Raw genomic sequence first — 19,807 nt, forward strand, 5'->3', positions numbered from 1 at the left:
CTGTGTGATTCGGGGCAACTCAACTAAATTCTCTGGCCGTCGGTTTTTGTCAGTGTGGGATCTGTAAACCGAGGACAGTGACATTCCTTTGCAGGGTTGTTGGGGGGAATAAACAGTCTCATATGGGGAGTCTCGTCAGCATGCTTATGCTTGGGTAATGGATGAGGCAGCTGGAGCCCAGTTCTCAGGGTGAACCAGTTGAAATCTGTGAATCTCACTCATGCTCTGTGCCCATGGCATGTTGTGGGGGGGGCTCCCATTGTTGTCATCCCTAGGAGACGGAGGCTGAAGGAGCAGCCAGCATCAAATAACGCACGTTGCTGTGCCGAGAGGGAAAAGAGAGCTCTGGAGGGTCTTGCATTGACAGGTAAATGCTTTGGCTTGGAAAAGATGCTTCTCACCGCTCAGTGGCCTGAGCTGGTCACACGGCCCCACCCAAGGATTGCACAAGAATCCCAGACGTGCACCTATCCCGTGCCCAGGAAGAGAGCCATGTGTTGGTGAGGACCACTGATTACCCCAGAGGTGGGAATGGAAGTAAGAAGCTTGAGAGATGGAATCTAAGAGGCATTGGGAAGAGACGTCTTGAGCAGGAGGATCCCCCCCCAATCCATACGCCCTCCCCACACTGAGGCAAGATGGGAGTGTATGAATTTCCTGTTGCTGCTGTGACAAATTATCACACTTAGTGGCTTAAAAACAAATCTACTCTCTCCCAGTTCTGTAGATCGTAAGTCTGGGTCGGCTCGGCCGGTTTCTCTGCTCCGGGCTTCTCAAGCCCAGTCAACGACGCACTGGCCGGCCAGGCTCCTTTCCTGAGGCTCTGGGAAGATCTACTTGCCAACGCATTCAAGTTCATGGCAGAATTGTTTCTGGCGACTGCAGGACAGAGGCCCCATTTCCTTTCTGTCAGCTGGGGGCCACCCTCAGCTCCTGGAGGCCTCTTCAGTGCTCGAACGGGTCCCGCAGCTCAGAAGCAGCAGTGAGCGTCCAAGCCTTCTCACGCCACATGCCTTGACTTCGCTCCTGCCACCTCTCTTGGTTCTTTTTGGTGAGCCCTTAAGGGCTCATGCGATTACAGTGGACCCCCCTGGATCAGCTCCCTATTTTAGGGCCAGCTGACTAGCACTTAACTGCGTCTGCAAAGTCCCTCACAGCAGTACCTAGATTAGGTTTGACTGAATGACTGAATAACCAGACTGAATCTTGGGGGCACAGCTTTAGAATTCTGCCTACGGCAAGCAGGGTAGGATGGATGGGCTGCCAAGACATCCACAGGGGGGAACAAAGTCAGAAGTTCACACCACCAGCTTCGATTGTCTTTGAAACAGGAGTCAAGATTATCTGACAAATATGAAGTCTTAAGTGCAGATGTTCAGTGCTTATATTTAAAATATCCAGCGTATAAACTTGAAAAGCTTATTTCAAGAAGTGACTGGTACATTCAAATTAGGCAGCGTTTCTTGGATTTGACAATGACCAGCATTATTATGAGGACTAAATATGTTAATATAGCAGTTCTCAAATGTTTTGGTCTCCGGATCTCTTTATACTCTAAAAAACTATTGAGGATTCCCAAGAGCTTATGTTTATTTTGGTTACACGCACCAGCATTTAATGTATTAGAAATTAAAACTAAGAAATTAAAGTAAATATTTGTTTTATTTTAAAATAATAAACACATTAAATGCTAACGTAAATAATGACTTTTTATATTCCCCAAAACAAATCAAGTAGGGTGGCCTTATTTTCCACTTTTGCAAATCTCCTTAATGCCTGTCTCCCCAGAAGACAGGGAGTCTCTGCTTCTAACGACACATTCAATTCAATGCCACGTGTGGCTTTATGAAGCCTATGAAGAAAATCTGGCCTCACGCCGATCTGTAGCTGGAAAAGGGAGAGTATATTAATCACTTCCCACAAAACTGTGGATATTCCTCTTTAATCTACAAAAACTCGACATGTGGTAGTCCCAGTAACTTTTCATTGTTACACTGGTCCACCTTACACTTAGAAAAGATCTCTTAATCTACGCATGATATCGTACGCATTGACGCTTGCATTGACACTTGGAAAACACGTTTACTGAGCTATGCAGATCAGATCTTCCCAAAGTTGACACATTTCATTACCCGATGTCAAAAATTCATCCTTTAAACCACCACCAATCTTATCAGAAAAGGCTCGGAAAACGCAAATTTTATCACTGGCAATAAATACTATCGGTTGTTGCTACAGACTGAAGGTGAGAGAGAGGAGAGCAAGCAGGTGGCTGGCTGTCTACAGGCTGGCAAGCTGGCTCTCATCGGACACCGCACCTGCTGGCACCCTCATCTTGGACTTCCAGCCTCCAGGACTGTGAGAGGTCAGTTTGCTGTCTAAACCACTCTGTCGACGGTAGTTTCGTCATAGAAGCCTGAACTGACAGTCGCACTACTGCAATGACAGGCTCATTAAATTCACTTCTGAGAAAACATCTGTCATCTGCAAGTCTGAGGAGCCAGTCAGTCACTCTTTAGAGTAAACATGGTGTTCCCTGACGAGAGGGGCTGGTTCAGCTGAGACAACCACCATACTTGTCACGCACATCGTGCCACAGAATGCAAAGCTGTGTACTCCAGGGCCGAGATCTGATGATCTACTAATTTACACTGCTTCATCAAGGCCATCCTTCAGTGAAGCGGCTTTTTTCAGCGTGTGGTGGTGAAAAATACAACCACGGTACCATTCTGTGCCACTGCCCTGATTGATGGCGTTTTACCCACTGTTGCTTTTGCACCGTCAGTGCAACTGTCAACACAGTGAAAAAGGCAAACAAGCTCTTAGTGTGAAACTCCTGCTGACCTCGCGGCCCCTGAAAGGCCAGGACCCAAGGGGCCTGGGGACCACTTTGGACACCACCGCGGGTTTCCATACAAACCGTTTATGATAGCACTGAGAACACGACTGATGTTATTACACCTTTCCTGCCGCTGTCACCGTCGCCCCTTTGCCTGCCCTTCAACACGTTTTCTAAGTAGCTGTTTATCTTTGGTAGCCTTTCTTTTCTAGTGCTTCAGATGACCCCCACCTTGCAAGCCGCCTGCAAGCAGCACATAACATGGAGAAGCACTTGCGCATGCTTACAGATAATTTACTGTCAAACTGCTACCCCGCACCCTGCCCCAATGCCGCCCTCCTGATCCTTTAGCGGAGCTGTTTCACAAGGAGCAGAGGAGAAAGGCACAAGGGTCAGGCAGTGCAGTCACATAGCACAGACCAGGCTCTCCACCCGTCCAGACGCATTTGTGCTTTTGAGTGGTTGCTTATAATTAAAGACCAGGCTGTTAACAAACATCAACTAAATCCAGCAAGTGGAGGAACTGAGAGCCAAGAAGTCCTGCAGCAGAACAGGGCCTCAGGACCAAGTGCCTCGAGCTGCTCTTGTGACAGAGAGGATGAGGGGGCACGTACCTCAAGTACAAGGGGTGGAAAACTTGACAAGTGATTTGGAACTTGAAGATAAGAAAAGGTTAACACATTGAGGCCTGCCTGGTGGTGTAGTGGGTAAGTTCACGTGCTCCACTTCAGCAGCCCAGGTTCACATCCTGGGTGTGGACCTACACCATTCATCAGCCATGCTGTGGCAGTGTCCCACACACAAATAGAGGAAGACTGGCACAGATGTTAGCTTAGGGCCAATATTCCTCACCAAAAAAACCCCCCCAAAACACAAAAAAGGGTAACATTATCTTGCAGAGGTGCTTTTCCTAAAGCAAAACCAACAGCTGATGTCGTGACCACATCTCCTCAAGCTTTCCTGTTCGCAGGCCACAGAGTCTCTCTCAACCACAGAAAACACCAGGGACACGGTGAGGTTGACTTTTGGAAGAGAGGAGTGGTTCAGAGGCTCTTCTCATACAACCAGGGACCCCTTCAGGGAATACTCTGGTCCACAGCCGCTGCATGCTCTTTGCAGGCTGGAAGCAGTCCCTGCCAATCAGCTCACTCACACTGCTCCAAGGTCAAGATGTTTACTTAAGGGGGTCTGTGCCTGACTTGATTCTGAACTTGGAATAGATGCATTCTGATGCTGTACGCAGAATGTTGTAGTTTGAGTTATGACAGTGCTATTTCACAACCCACTTTATGATGAAAAAATACTAGGGTGTATGTTCAACAGGTTTTAAGCTTTCAATACTCAACCATGTAACTCAATAAACATACAAAATTAGGAAGTGATATTAGCACTTATTCCTAATCCACACGATACTTGTTGAGGGAAACTATCAACACATTCATGTCCAAAGGACCCACAAGGCTCAAGCGTTAAGACTGGTCAGCCTCCAGGTTCACAGGAAAAGGCAACCCTGAAACACACCACTGAGGGCAATTCAGACAGAACAATCACCACTTCCTGCTTCTACACCCTCTGACTGGTCCTACCAGAAACCCTCGGAGAACGACATATAGACAAACGGGACCAAACAGCATTGGGATGAGAGGCACTGTGGAGTTAGACTGTCTGGGTTTGACCTGGCTCTACTACTTACTAGCCAGATGCTGGCAAATAACCAAAATTCGCCGGTAAGATGTGACTACTAAGAAACCTATCTCCTTCCCTGGGTGGAGAGACCTGAGACAATCCAGGTAACCCTCCAAACACGGCCTGGCCCGTGGTGAGGGCTGTGTCACCTGCAGCCAGTATTATTTTAGCATGTACAACTCGATACCAATATACTATACCTAGCAATCGCAAGGTATTTCCTCCCACTCAAACCATTCTCTCTTAAACTTTGTATAATTCACTCTAACCTCTGCTTGTTTTGTCCCTCTGAAAAGAAAACCCCAACTGGGTTCTGAAATGCCTAAGTGTGTGTGGGTGGGGCAGAAGTCTGTGCCCACGCCGGCCTTCTCTGTACACAAGCTGGCCTACGTTCAGGGCAGGACCAGGACCAGAACAAAGCAAAGGAGACAACGTGAAGATGAAACTTTCAAAGCTGGTCTCATCAGCACTGCAGTAACACCCAGGTTACATCAGTGTAACCTAACAGCACTTAGACATCCCAAAATTCTGCGGCAGAAATAATCCTATGATGGATCTCTACAATTAAACGACCCACTGTTCAGACAGGTACATCATTTAAATAAGTCTAACAGGATCAAGCCCATATTCCTCACACTGTTACAATAAATCCTGAGAACAAACTCCATGTTCAAGCTGTTAAAATAATTCCTACAGCTTATTAAAAAAGAACAAACGAACTGAGTACTCAAACCCCTTCAGTTAAGGCAGCACTGGATTAATACTACAGGGAATGTTTCTTAAACTTGAAGAGCAGAAGATGAAGGTTGTTTAAAGAGGCCCCTTTAATATAACGAATACAAAAGCTGATGAGACAGCATCTCTACAATCACACATCTCGGAACAAGAGAACTATGGTTACTGAACAGCTATTTTCATCACAGCATCTACAGTGTCTGAAAAAGGACGTAATATAATAAATACTGTAGATGCATCACAAGACATCCATTTATTTAACCACAGTAGTGCATCTTACTACTATATTTTATTCTAAATTTCTTCTTTATTCTTCCGATTCTCCAGGCTTTCGGATGTCATCAATCTTCAAAATCATTCTAACCATTTGTGTTGCAAGAGATATCTGTTGCTTTTTGCCAATCAAGGTTTCTATGACATGTTGTTGCTTCATATCTGAAAAATACAAATAAACTGATTATCCTAGAACAGCATACACATTTAATATTAATAACTTGCTTTGATTTATGGAATCACAGAACTTAAGAAACACAAATTTGGAAGCCACTAGTCCCAGTTACATTTTCAGAGAAAAAGACTTTCATTACTTTCAAGGACATCCTGGAATTTGAACCTGGCTACCAGAGAGCAGTGGGGTGGTGAGGGGACCTCTCTTCAGTGACAAGCTCAACTGCTAAGCGACCAGCTAAAAGGTGAAACTTTTCAGGGACATCTGATTGCACAAAGTATCCAACACTGTAATTCAGTAAACCTGAAATAAGGGACAGCTGACTGTACCTGAAACGTAAAATAATTTCAAGAAAGATCTAAAAATCCTTGGGCTGTGAACAGGAAAAGCAGAAGAGACCTATACCGTACGTAAGAACACAAACCAGCCAAGGTTCCAGGATTAGGACTGATGGCAGAACCCCAGACATGGCCCGACCGGTACAGAAATCACCAGGACTACGGTTTCAACAAGCTAAAGTTGCCCACACCACCCTCTCGGCAGAGGAACTACAAGTGGCTACAGAAGTTACAGTATACTACGTTTAAAAACAGTACATCATTTCTGGGCTACAATTACAGAATAAGCTGTAAACCACAAGTTTCAGAGCCATTTTATAACATCTAGGACCCACGCTGACACACATTTGTGTAAAAAAAAAGTGAGATGGGAATTATTTTCTAAAACCAGAGATTAAAATGCAAGTCACCTTTGGTATAAACACCACACTACCATTTATAGCTATTAAAATTAATTTTACGTTGCTAGGACTAGCAGTCTAACCAACTCCTAAGGCAACCAAATGAAACATTTTAAAGTTTAGGACTTGAACACCTAAAGTGAGTTTAAATATTTAATAAGATATGATAACCTCATAGTAAACACTATATATTGTACAGCCACAAGGTATGAAATTACTCAGTTTAAATCAAACCACAACCCCACACAGACGTGCACAGGTCCTCACCATTTGTGCCTTTGTGCAAACAGTCAATTCCAAGAGCAGGGTTCAACTCCTTCACTTGTCTGGCTCGCACTTCGGTCATGGTCTGGATGGGATTCATGCCGCTGTTTTCAGAAAGGGCCATGGGGATGACCTCCAGCGCGTCGGCAAAGGCCCTCATGGCGTACTGCTCCAAGGTCGGGCACTGGAAGGGTACAGGGTACCGTAAGCGTGCTTGGCAAAGCCCAAAAAAACCAACCCAGCAGCAATTTGGAAACATAATTAAATTACATGCATGAAAAGCTCCCCTATGAGTAATTCTAAGGAGAGGCTGCCCTGATGATCTGAGGACAGTGACACGCCTCTACGGAGAAAGGATGGAAAGGGCACACCTGTGAGAAGTCTGAGAACGAATCAGCCCTTACGCCTTTATTTTCAGTTATGATATCTAATTAATTTTGAACTTCAAATATCATTAAAAAACTGTAGAGGGTAATTATTATCGTCAAGGCTGGAATGGTTGAAAAAGGCTTAGAAATGCCAGCTTACGGTAACCCATGCTGAAGTACACACGCATGAGAATCAACTCAGAAGAAACCCCCCTGTCACACACGGCTCACAGTGCTCTTGCTCACTCTGGACGGCATCTGGTTCGGCCCGCAGCCCCTCGGCCTCCCTGCGCAGTCCAGAAACGTCTCAGAGTGCAACATAGCCCTGAGTGTGTTTTACCTTATCTGCCTCTTGGCTGACGGCCAGAGCACATGCTATTTCAGCAGCGCCGCCTCCATACACCACACGATTGTCACGGATGAGGTTCCGGATGACACACAGAGCATCATGGAGGGATCGTTTCGCTTCCTCGATGATCTAGGGAAAAGAGTTTTGCCTAAATCAACGTGATCACAAGCGGTTCATTTTAGAGCCAAACAGCTGCCACCTCTGGTTTACTCTAAGTGGCTGCCGGGCACTGGCAATATTCTTACCCCCATTAAAGCCATCCAGGCTAAACACAAATGGAGGGCATGCCAGAACATCTGTCAGCAGATGGTATCCATCCTCACCTTCCCTTTCCTCCCTAGAGTGTTTAAAAAAACGAAGCAGGCAGAGGCAGCCAGTGACTCGTCCCAGGACACATGACCAAGCGAAGGGCCAAACAAAACAAAACCGACAGAGAGAAAAGCTCACAACGAGCGTCACGTGTGACGATGCACTAGAAACCCCTCCTCGGAGAACAGGAGGGCGTCAGCGGTTGTTTGCTTGGGTTCCCCTCTTTCACCCAAGGGGCTAAAGAGAGGCCAGTGTGCCCTGCAGAAGTGACATGGAACTGTGGTAATTTTACACCAATTATGTCATTGTTTCTTCAAGAAAAATGACCCTGTTTTTCTTACACTAACTGTGTTTCAGTTAAATATATCATGGGCAAAGCCAAACCATGTACCAGAATCAGAAAACACGTAGGACAAGCAACTGAATTCTCACCATCTTATTTCCTCCTCTGATGAAAATGGTTACAGCTCTGGAGTTCTTACACTGCTCGATGACCAGCATTTTGTCCTTCGTTGTCCCAAATGAGATCTCCTTTACAAGACCAGCAAAGCCCAGCTTCTCAGGTGTGAGCTCCGAGAACCGTGGGACGATCCGCCCTCCCGTCGCAATGGCAATCAACTAATTGGGGAGGGACGGGGAGAAGGAAGACGAAGTCGGGAAACAGTGAACTTTCACAAGCGGACTACGAATGAGCTCAACTTGACCTATGACCACCCTGTTCACTGAACTGCTGCCCCACCCTGGCCAAAAAGTCTCAAGTTCAACCTAAAAAACGTTGTTAAATGAACAAGGTTCTAAAGAGCTGGGTGTCTTGGTCTGGCTCCGGTGCCACCTGGCTCGATCACCCCGCACACGTCCCCATAGCTCTCAACCTCATGTCCCCTGACTGTGGCTCTGAATCAGAGCTCTGTGCAGCCGTCCGTCTCTCTGTACACAGGGCTGCATGAGGACCAAGGAGGCCGCGTGTGTCTGGGGTACAGACCACATCTGGGCCGGCTAGCAGTATTCAGCTAACACCGAAGTGGGTAAGACTGGTCTTCTTGCCTCAGAGAGCCAATGTGAGTGCTAAACGAGATGACACATGGAAAGCACATGCCATGGAACAGCAGAAATACACAGCACTGTTATTAAAACAATAAAAACCGATGCTAGCATCTTCCTCTCTCCCAGCTCATGCTCCTCTGCTCTGTGGAGCCTCTGCATGATGTGTTTCCATAAGGCATGTACTATCAAAGCGGCCCCAAGCAGAAACGCCTGTGAGCTCAGCCCTGTGGTCAGCAGTCTCCCCACACAGCTCCTTACCTCGATCTCAGGTCCTCCAACCCAACGGACCGCAGGCAAGTTATTCTGAAGAAGTAAATGATTTGCTTCGTCGTCAAAGCCCCACTGGCAAATAGCTAGGTTAGCGCCAGTTTCTTTAATCTGAGAAAAGAGAAGCCAAAATCACGTTAATAACAAGTATTCTTTGTGAAGTTTGAGAAAAGATTGTGAAAGGTAAGATGCATAGTTGGCTGTGGAAGGTGGGTGCATGAAAGTAAACGAAGCAGAGAAACCAGAAGAAAATATACAAGTGTCTACCTTCGGTCAGTCCCAAGTTCTAAACAAGGAATACACATCAGTGGGAATCACTCCATTTTTAAAAACCATGCTTTATAAACTAGTAATTCACACTGACCCCACTGCTACAGTGAAGCAAAACAAAAGCTGTCTCACCAGCGCTGGGCCCTCTGACCCAGGGAACCAGGGTTAACCACTGTCCTGTCACAAACACCCACGAGGCACTTTCATCGGTGTGTGTAACAAAAACTGAATCTTAAGATACACACGTCCCTGCACCTTGCTTTCCTTACTTGAGTGGACTATCCTCTATCCTCTGGGTCAAAATACAGAGTAATTTAGAAGCTGAAAGAAGTGATCCTGCTCCTAATGAGAAGTACCACCCCCATCTCCGCAAATGGCTGGGACTTGTCCCCCAAAGGTGGCCATGATCAGGACTGACTGTCCCTCCCTGGCAGTCACCTGTGGTAACAGTGCCATGCCCCACAACTGCTATTTCACCTGTCTCCACGCAAGCCTCCCAAACCACCTGCCACACCTGCCTCTCTACCTCTCTTCCCTCCCCGGCCCTCTAGAACCTTCCAGGGGGAGCCCCTGGAACTCAGTCCATTAACAGCAGACTCCTTCTTGCAATGTTGCCATTATATTCTTGCTGTGAACAAACCCTGGCTGTCTCCTGAAGAATCAACCTGCCTGGCACTCCTCCTCAATGGCTTTTTTCTCCCAGGTGCTCAACATAGGAGACAGGTCCTTCTCGCTCCTCACAGCCACCTACAACGTTTCTTCTTGGGTCACTGCCTCTCCTCCTTTTAAAGTGCTGGCATTTAGCCCATCACTATTCCTGTTATCATTTCTGCTACCTGCACATCTACCAAGTCGGTCCACCCACACCCTTGGCCTCTCAGTTCTTGTTACCCTTCCTCCAGTGCACCTCTGTCAGCCTTCCCAGATAATGGGCTTTTATTTGCAAACTCCTGCCAGTATGCTCCAAGCCCCAGCCCTGATGTTCCCTGCACATGCCAACCACATTCCTGTTCAGGGCCTTTGTACATGCCACCCACCCCTACCTTGTCTCAGTCTGGAATGCTGCTCACCCAGAAATGCCATCCTCTCACCTCACGTAGGTCTCTGGCCACACACCATCTCCTCAGAGGTGCCTTCTCCGACCAGTGTCTGTTCAGAGCCCCGACCCCTTCCCCCAGTCTGCACCCCAACAGCAAGCGCTCCGCTTTGCTCACTCATGTATCTCCAGGGCTGCAACAGGGCCTGGGAGACAGCAGACACAGGGAACTGCACCACGAAGGAACCCGTGAGTTCAACTACCCCCCTAAGACTAGACGTCTAAATATCCTTCACGTATCCTCGGGCACTGGTGCTTTAAGCTCCCAAGGACAGAGTCCCACAGAGGAACCGCTCCGTCAGAGAGCACACACATGTGAAATACAAACAGCCAGAGGGGAAGAGTCAGTGTTTACAAAATAACACTCCAACTTGGTTAAGCAAAGAACTGAGATCACCACGACTGCATTCTGGTTTAATTCCTGTTACTCAGTAACTCTCCTGTCAGGAGTTATATTCGGAGGTCTCAAATACGTGGGTAGAGCCTGTTAAAATTGCCCAAACGTAGCAGCGCAGAAGCGCCCAGGAGGGCACGTGTGTGAAACAAGCGCAGCTCTCAAGGCAATGCAGCCAGCTCCTTCAGGCCCCAGACACGCTCCCGTTTTAAGACAAGATCAGACTGCTTGCCCCCTCCTGCCTCTGTGTCCTTTGGTTTTTTCCCACTGTGAATGTTTATTACTTTTTAATTTAAAAGTGAAGAAATGCTATTTACAGCCCCATAATGAAGTGCCAAGATCACGCAGGTGAGTACCACACGTCCTGACTCCCTGCAGCCAACCACCTGCGCCCTTTCAGATCCCACCAACAGCTATGGTAAGACTTACTTGCTGAATCATCTCTTCAAACTTCTCCTTTTCGTATTTCTGAAGGGCTTTATAATCTTCCACAGAGGTCACATCCAGCTTATGCTTCGTCTTTGGTTTCGGTGGTTCAAATGGACATGTAAGAATTGCAATCTTGGCATCTTCCACTTGCTATGGGGAGAGGGAGAAAGGTGAATGGGCGGACTGAAGCGTTCCCAGAGGGGAGGCTGTGAAAGGCACCAACTTACCTTCGGCATCTGTGGGTGACTGAAATCCTTGTCTACGATCACACCCTTAATAAGCTTAGTGTCCTCCAACCTCCCACCCACTTTGCCCTCCACTTTGATGAGCTCAAAGTCAACGTCTCTGCGCTGCATGTCTGCTACGGTGAGGACGGCATTCACAGCGATCTCGGCCATCTGTCGGTGACAGCTGTTAACCCTGAGAAAAACACAGAAGAGCCTTTCACATCCGTTTAACAATCACCTCAAAAAAAGCAGCACACACGACGTAACATGGCAACTCAAATACAAGATGCAGTTCTGTAACTCCAAGACATCTAGAAAGCGAGTGACGTGCAGAGTCCCTAGGAGGCAATGGCATCACACCTTGTGCTTTCAACAGTCTGGGGCAAGGATTCTTAACCTGGGACCCACGGACCCCAAAGGAAACCATAAATTGGAATGGGAAAAAATTTACACTTTTACTTTCACCAACTTTAACTGAAATATACTATTTTCTTCCATTATTAATATATACGAGAGACCAATGATGTATGGCAAGAACGAAGATTTTCAAGATTCTGCTACTCTTTAAGAATATTTTTTCTATTTTACAAGTCCAAAACAGAATGGGAAAGCTATGAAACCACCAGGAAAAATCCATCATATCTACTGAGGCCAAACACCTACTGAGAAAGGAGGGACCGGACAGGGCACCTGACCCCCACAGGAGTTTCCATTACGACATCAGTTACAGATCGGGGATGTTAGCTTTTCTGCAAGCTTTGAAACATCTGAATAGCTTTGAAACATCTGAATAGACTGCTCAATAAATTTACTTTTTATTCTGGAAAAACCACAGAGGAAATCTAGTACTTGAAATACAGTGTCTGAAATCTTAAGTCATGCAGAAAAGATACCCCTGAAACTAAAAATGTTGTTAGTATCCTAAACAGGTGATCTACAATGTATTGCTTTATGTTGGATATATTTGGCTATCATCTATCAATTTGAGTATTTTCTGTAGTAAAGACGTGGACATACTTGGGTTTTTTTTTTTTGAGGAAGAGTGGCCTTGAGCTAACATCCGTGCCCATCTTCCTCTACTTTCTATGTGGTATGCCTGCCACAGCATGGCTTGCCAAGCAGTGCCATGTCTGCACCCAGGATCTGAAGCAGTGAACCCCGGGCCGCCAAAGTGAAACATGCGCACTTAACTGCTGCCCCACCAGGCCGGCCCACTTGGGTTTTACAAAGACTCGCAAATAGAGTAGAATCAACTTATAAAGCAGTAATAAAATAAGATTTGTGCATTTTAAGAAAGGGAAATGCCTTCCACCTACGAGGAAAATAGTGCTCTGCTTGTGACAGAAGCCACCCCAGGGCAGGCGCCCTTGCCCAGGAGCCAGGCTCAGCTAAGACACGGATGAGAGGACAGCTGGCACCACTGAAGACGCCCCTGATCCAACACAGTGCTGGGTGGATGTCCTTCCCCTGAGAAGAGAAGGCACCAGAGACAGACACTTTTGTTGCACTTCCTATCAGACAAGACCGTGCCTTCCTTTTGTTAAAACTACCACACAAATTAAAAACTAAAACATTTCCTGCACTGCTATAGATTGAAAAAACAGTGTAGGGGCTGGTCCTGCAGTGTAGTGGTTAAGTTTGGTGTACTCTGCTTTGGCAGCCTGGGTTTGCATCTTGGGTGCAGTCCTACACCACTTGTCAGCTCATGCTGTGGTGGTGAGTCACATATAAAGTGAAGGATTGGCACAGATGTTAGCTCGAGACTAATCTTCCTCAGCAAAAAAAAAAAAAAAAAAAAAAAAAAAAAGGTGTAATAAAGCACCTTACACTGAATTTCTATGCTACATTATGGCCATAATTCTTCTTAAAAATAAAGAGAGTCCATAAGTCTCTATTATTGTTCAAAATAAGCAGGTCCCTTGGTTGAGGCTACTTTGAGTTTCTGGGAGGCAAGAACTGTCTTGTGCCCCCACGACTTGGCAGCAGGCCTGGCAAATTGTAGATATTATGTAAACGTTGAAATGTAACATTCATTATACCCAATGTAAGTAAATTTTAAGACTGCCCCTTTTTATAAAATTAAAATTCAGGACTAGGAATTCGCTTGTTGAATGAATGAATAGTGGAAGCTCCCCCTAAATGGGTTCCTAGCACAGAAACGGCTAAAAAGTGTTATGAGGGGGCCAGCCTTGTGGCATAGTGGTTAAGTTAGGTATGCTCCACTTCAGTGGTCTGGGTTCACAGGTTCAGATTCTGGGCGGGGAGACCTAGACTGCTCATCAGCCATGCTGTGGCGCTGACCCACAAATAAAGTGGAGGAGGACTGGTACAGACAGTAGCTCATGGACAATCTTCCTCAGGAAAAAAAAAAAGTGTTGTGAAAACTAACAGGTTCCCCAAATAGGGTCCTTTTCTGGTTGATTGCCAATGCAGCCCATCCTGCTAAATTAAAGGATTATTTATTTTACAAATATTGTTGAGAGGATTTAATACCCAAGCCTGGAAGTTCAGCTTCCAATTGAGACATGAAATGCATGTGTCTAAAACTACTCTGAAAACAAAGCAAAACCAAAACAAATCCAGAAAGAAACTCATCAAATCAGCATGAAGTGATCCGTGATCATTTTGTGTTGCCTTTAGGAACAAGTAAACAGCTTTGCCTCCTCTATAAACGCTGTTACCCTGTTGTAAACCTACACTTTGGAGCCCAGCGTGGTTTTCGCAGTCTGAATCAGGGGCTCAGTGTCCCTTATGTCAACAAAAACTCTGTCGCTGATCTTGTCCAGGTGCTCGATGGCAATGCGGGCAGCCTGCTCATAGCCATCGGCGATCCTGATGGGGTGAATGCCACGGTCCAGCAGCTGCTCGGCTTCTTCCAACAGGGCACCAGCCAGGACTGCAGACAAGACAGCGCAAAACTGGTTCAAGAAAACGCCAAAACTTGTATAGTCAGTACAAATTAGATGCTACCCTGGAAATACAAAGGTTCCAGAATTAAACTGAAAGTATCTTAGAGGATGAGGCCATCGAACCTATTTTTAAAAGGGCAGTCTTTTGTTTTGACTCTAGCAAAGGTCATTAGGTCTCTTTGTATAGATGGATGATCAACTCTCAGTGAGGTAAAGAGTGTAACTATAATGTACATTATACATGATGTACGTGTACTAAATGTAACTTATACATTTCTATAAGGGGAAAAGCCTCTTTTGCTTCCTGGGTCAAAGACTTCTATTCAGTAAAATTCATGCTGGTGATAAGAGGATTTAAAAATGTGTTTATTATTTATCCCCCTCTTATAACCTTCCCTTCCCCCCCATTTTAGTGCCACAAAGATGTTTTAGTACTGCTGCACTCTAAGCACATCTAGAACAGTACTTGGTACTCAATAAATATTTGTTGAATAGACAAATTCAAATTTCATCTGCAGAAAAGGTAACATTAAAGATATTTATCTCTTCAATCTTCCCCAACTTTTTAAACCTTCAGGAAAAAAATACAATAGTAAAATGAACACTTGTTTACTTAAGAACATTTTGCCATATTTGTTTTTTCCACATATGCATGTGCTTTTTCTGTTCAACTGAGCATCAGTTGCAGAAATCATGGGATGTCACCCCTAAATATTTCAGCATGCAGCTCCCGAGTACAAAGGCATTCTCCCAATCACTGCACGGTAACTGTCACATGATGCTAAGGAACCTTAACAGTGACACTCTTCTGTAATACGTGATCCACAAACTCCTCCACTTGTCCCAAGCATCCTTCATAGCTTAAAAAAACCCAGACATCCAACCAAGTTCTACACAGTACAGCTGGCTGTCACCTTTCTTTAGCTCCATTAATCTAGAACAGATGCCTAACTCTACCCCATGGCGTGGCCTTCCTGTTTCTTCACGACATGGCAGCTTTGAGGAGTCTGGGCCACTTGTTTTGTAGTGTGTCCTTCACCCTGGATTTCTCCAACTGTCTCCTCAGCTGATTCAGAGTAAACATTCTCAGCAGCCACGTTAGTGCTGTGATTCAAACAACCTCTCTTAAACGGGAAAGGATATCGTGCCCTTTCTTACCAACCACTCCTGTGGTTCCATCTCCAATTTCGTCATCCTGTGATTTGGACAGTTCAACCATCAGCTTGGCAATCTGATGATCGACATCCATCATGCTTAAAATGGTGGCACCATCATTAGTTACAGTCACATCGCCATCCTTATCCACCATCATTTTATCAAGCCCTAAAAAGACAGCAATGTTTAGAACATCTTAACCGAAAAAAAAAAGAATGGCAATCTATACCAAAAACAATAATAAAAGTTAGACTTCTTGACCCAATACCCACCTAGGAATTTATTATAAATAAATAATTCAACATACATAAAGGAGTATCTGCATGAAGACACTTTCAGATTGGCCAATATAAAGCAAAACACTGGGAATAATCTAAAATGGCTAAAAGCAGAGAAATGGCAAAAAAAATATTATGGAGCATCACTACATGTAATATTAATCACAAAAGATGATGGCTATGATTTGCAAAATGCTTATGCAATGACGTTAAGTGGAAAACAAATCTGACCTAAAACTGGACACATGTTATGATTATAACTGTGTTTAAAGGCTGCAATACACCAAACAAGTTTGGCTGTATTAGGGGAGCAGGAAGCCCTCACTCCACTTCCCAAATTTTTGTAAAGAGATAATATTGACTATTTTACGATTTTAAAACTTTTGTTAAAACAACACAGAATGAGAGACTCTTACCATTTGGTCCAAGCGATGTTCTCATCGTATTGGCTACAGCCTTGGCCGCCATTATATGAGACTAAATCAAGCAAATACAAGAAACAAATATTCAAGTACATACAATTTTAACAGTTAAAAGCATACAGTTGATGATTATAAAATCACTTATAACATAGTCTGCCCTCTAGAATCGACACATGGACGAGGCAGGTTCGCCTACCGCCCCATCTCACAGTCAAGCGCAGTGACAGTCTGACCTGACAGGCCTCACATGACTACTTCACAACGCCACCTTCACGTGAAGACTCCAGCGTAAACACACAGCACCCTGAACTGCCACACTACCATGTACTGCAGAGACGTATTCTTCTCTCAAACGGTCGAGCCACTGAGAAACCCACAGGCTTCACAGTCACCCTTGCTTGTCACCTGCCAAGGGTATCAATACCGAAAGTAATGGAGGATTCAAAGAACCCTTTTCTGTTTCTACACATTATTATGCCCATTAATCCTCCAAATTTCCTTTCCTTTCTTTCTATTCTTGCCATCACCGATCTAAGCCTGATCCATAGCACCCTACAGAATTCCTGCGTCTCTTATCTCACCTACCGTCCTTCCAATTCATCCTACATCTAGCTAAGCCATCCATTTTTCTCAAACATGTTGCTTACTAGTCCCCAAACCTTAAACAACTCCCCACAGGCTCAACACGCAAGTCCAAAAGCTTCAGCTTTGTCTTTAACGCCCTCCACAATCTGAGACCCAGCTCCCTTCCAGTGAGGATGGTCTATTCTTGTTCCCCAAACATGTCCTCTGATCCCTGACATAGTGATGCACAGAGGCCTTGTACCCATCAAAATCTTGACCAACTTTCAAAAGTTTTTTTTTTTTTTGCTGAGGAAGATTCGCCCTCAAACATCTGTGCCAACTTCCTCTTTTTTGTACGGGGGTTGCCACCGCAGCATGGCTGAAGAGTGGTGTAAGCCCACACCCGGGATCTGAATCCCAAACCTAGGGCCGCTGAAGTGGAGCATGCAGAACAACTATGCCACAGTGCTGGCCCTCAAAGCAGTTCAAATGTACACGTTCTGTGAAGCCTTCCCTGCTTGCCCATCTGGCAGGTAACAAAAGACACAAAGTTCACTAGTCTGTGAAAACACTGGTAATCCTTAAAATACACTTGGATTGATATGTCTGTATAACGACATTTTTAAAGAATAATAATTGTAGGGAGGTGGTTCTTAACCAGGGGCAATTTTGTCCCCCAGGAGACATCTCTGGTTGTCACTACTGGGGAGGGAGCTGCTACTGGCAGGGAGTGGGCAGAGGCCAGGGATGCTGCTAAACATTCTACACAGGACAGGCCCCACAACAAAGAAGGACCTGGCCCAAACGTCAATAGTGCCAAGGCTGAAAAGCCCTGCTGTAGACCGCCGGCTCTGGAGGGAGACAGACGGGGCTTCAGTCATGGCCCTGTGACTTTAAGCAATTGCTTAACAGTTCTGGGGCCAAGTTTCCAATACAGTGAAATAACATCTAACTCTGAGTGTGAGGATTACATGAAATAATGCAATGAGAGCGATTAAAACAGTGGCTCATGCAAAGTAACCAGCAGCTTCCACTGCACTATTATACTGGACGTGTGTATTGCATGTTACTTTCTCTGCTGGTCCCTTTAAGTGAAAAACAGAACTGAATATGTAATACATGTGGACTGAGCACCTGCCATGGTTCAAGCACTGTGTGGCCACCCCTTATATTACCCACCTTTAATTTTCATCCTCAGCTTGACAGAGGTGTATTACCCCTGCTGAAAAAGGAGGTTCAGAGAGGTTGTGTAACTTGTTCTCAGTGAAACAAACAGTCTCTGGGAGAACTCTACTGTTTCTTCATTTGTTTAAGAAAAACCCCAAGACGCTAAGCCAATAGGGACACCTCAGATGTGGTGACAATCCGCATCAATACAGTGGATTCTTCCACTTTATAACAAACCCTAAAGAAGTCAGTGCCCTCTCGAAGTGCCCCTTCCTGTTTCCTGTCAGCATGTGCTCAGCAGACCCCTCCTTACCTGGACACCTGCAATGCTGCATTTAACATCCCTGGTCTGCCTGATTTCCTTCAGTCTACCCTACAGGCTACTACTTAAGGTCTAGCTCCACTTAAATCCTGATTCTGAGCAAACCCCCTCAATGGCTCCCCTCCTACCCATGGGAGAACATCTCGATCGTGAGACATGCGCAGGCTTCCACTTTTGGGAACTATCCTGACTTAAAGTAGACTGTGCTCCATCAAAACCCTAACCCTTTCCCGCCCAGGTCCTTGCTTTTACTGTTCCTCCCTGTAGAACGCCAGGTCTCTCCCACTCAAAACATTATTCCATCCCCGATCAAAAGCGCGTCTCCATCCAACTAGAGAGGGTCTGAAGGACACTCTCCAACTTTTATCTGCATCCTGTCCCGTAACTGTGATTCTGATCACGCAGTGCCTTGCATTACGGTTACTGATGTGCATTTCTCGCTCTTGCGGTACTGTTTTCTTCCTTAAGGATGCACACTTTTTATTTTTATGACACGGCATGCAGGAATACGCCACGCATAAAGGTACTCAAAGATAAGATACTCGGTAAACGACTAAGCTTTCAGGAGGTGACAAAGAAAATGAACCTCCATTACTTTTAGGGCTGCTGCAGGTAGACTAACGGAGGATTAAGAAGCAGAGTCTCCACCGGCCAGGTGACCTGGGACCACCTTCTCCGCACCTTGCCCATGACAACACTGACTGCTGGACTGCAGAAAGGAGGACGGACGGGGGTTCCCCGCCTAGGAACTGAAGCCGCCCCATCCGACTCAGAACGGTGCTGGCGGCTCCACCCCACCGCCAAATTGGGACTAAAAGCATATATGTCGGCCTCCCCGAGCCCAAGGAGCGGGGAGCGCGAGTGGGGACGCGCGGGCCCTTCTGGCCTTCCCGGGAGCACATGGCAGAACCGCTCCCAGGCCTGCGCAGGCGCAGAGCCACTGGGTTCGGCCACCTCCCCTCATCTCAGCGCCACTGTGTCCCGCTCCCGTTACCTTGAGGGCCTCAAGTCCCATAAGACGAGACTTGCGGTCCTGGTCCTTGATGATGAGGAAGGGGCGCCCATATTCATCGAAGGCGAGAGTCCCAACGGACGCCATGGTACAGCAACAAACACTACTTATCCGCAACCGGCGAAGACCACTCCGGAAGCAAGAAGACACTTTACTCTCGCGGGAGGGAGCAACCGCTCGCGCATGCGCAGCACAGGTTGCGCGAGACTTATTTTCCACTTGAGACTAGTTTAACGCCAGACCGTACCTTCTGGAATCAGCAGCCTTCGGAAACTTCTATCTAGGAAGCTGCGGGGGGAAGTGCGAAGACACGGACGGGAACTTTAGAACCCACAAACCAGGAGTAGCTCGAATTCAGTCATTTCTTAAAGCTGTATAATTGAAGGTTTCTGGATAGTGGGTCCCACCGAGGAACTCATTTACTGAGAGCATCATTTTCTCCCTCCTTCCCGCTCCGGCTCCGGGAAGATGGTAGAATCCACTTCCGGATTCCTCCTACCCTCCCCCCCCCCCC

General features: G+C 46.1%; 1 protein-coding gene across 1 annotated transcript; it reads right to left on the bottom strand.

Moving 5' to 3' along the window:
• Positions 1–5,331: 5,331 nt before the first annotated feature.
• Positions 5,332–19,790, bottom strand: CCT5 (chaperonin containing TCP1 subunit 5). The gene is made up of 11 exons (XM_001500585.6): positions 19,276–19,790; positions 16,223–16,283; positions 15,532–15,696; positions 14,162–14,360; positions 11,465–11,657; positions 11,238–11,387; positions 9,040–9,159; positions 8,170–8,355; positions 7,420–7,557; positions 6,715–6,895; positions 5,332–5,695 (listed from the first exon to the last, which is right to left on the bottom strand). The coding sequence occupies exons 1-11, from the start codon at positions 19,378–19,380 to the stop codon at positions 5,568–5,570; spliced, it is 1,626 nt and encodes a 541-aa protein (XP_001500635.2). The 5' UTR covers positions 19,381–19,790; the 3' UTR covers positions 5,332–5,567.
• Positions 19,791–19,807: the final 17 nt, after the last annotated feature.

This window comes from Equus caballus, chromosome 21 (genome assembly GCF_041296265.1).
Source record: "Equus caballus isolate H_3958 breed thoroughbred chromosome 21, TB-T2T, whole genome shotgun sequence".
NCBI classification, from domain to species: domain Eukaryota; kingdom Metazoa; phylum Chordata; class Mammalia; order Perissodactyla; family Equidae; genus Equus; species Equus caballus.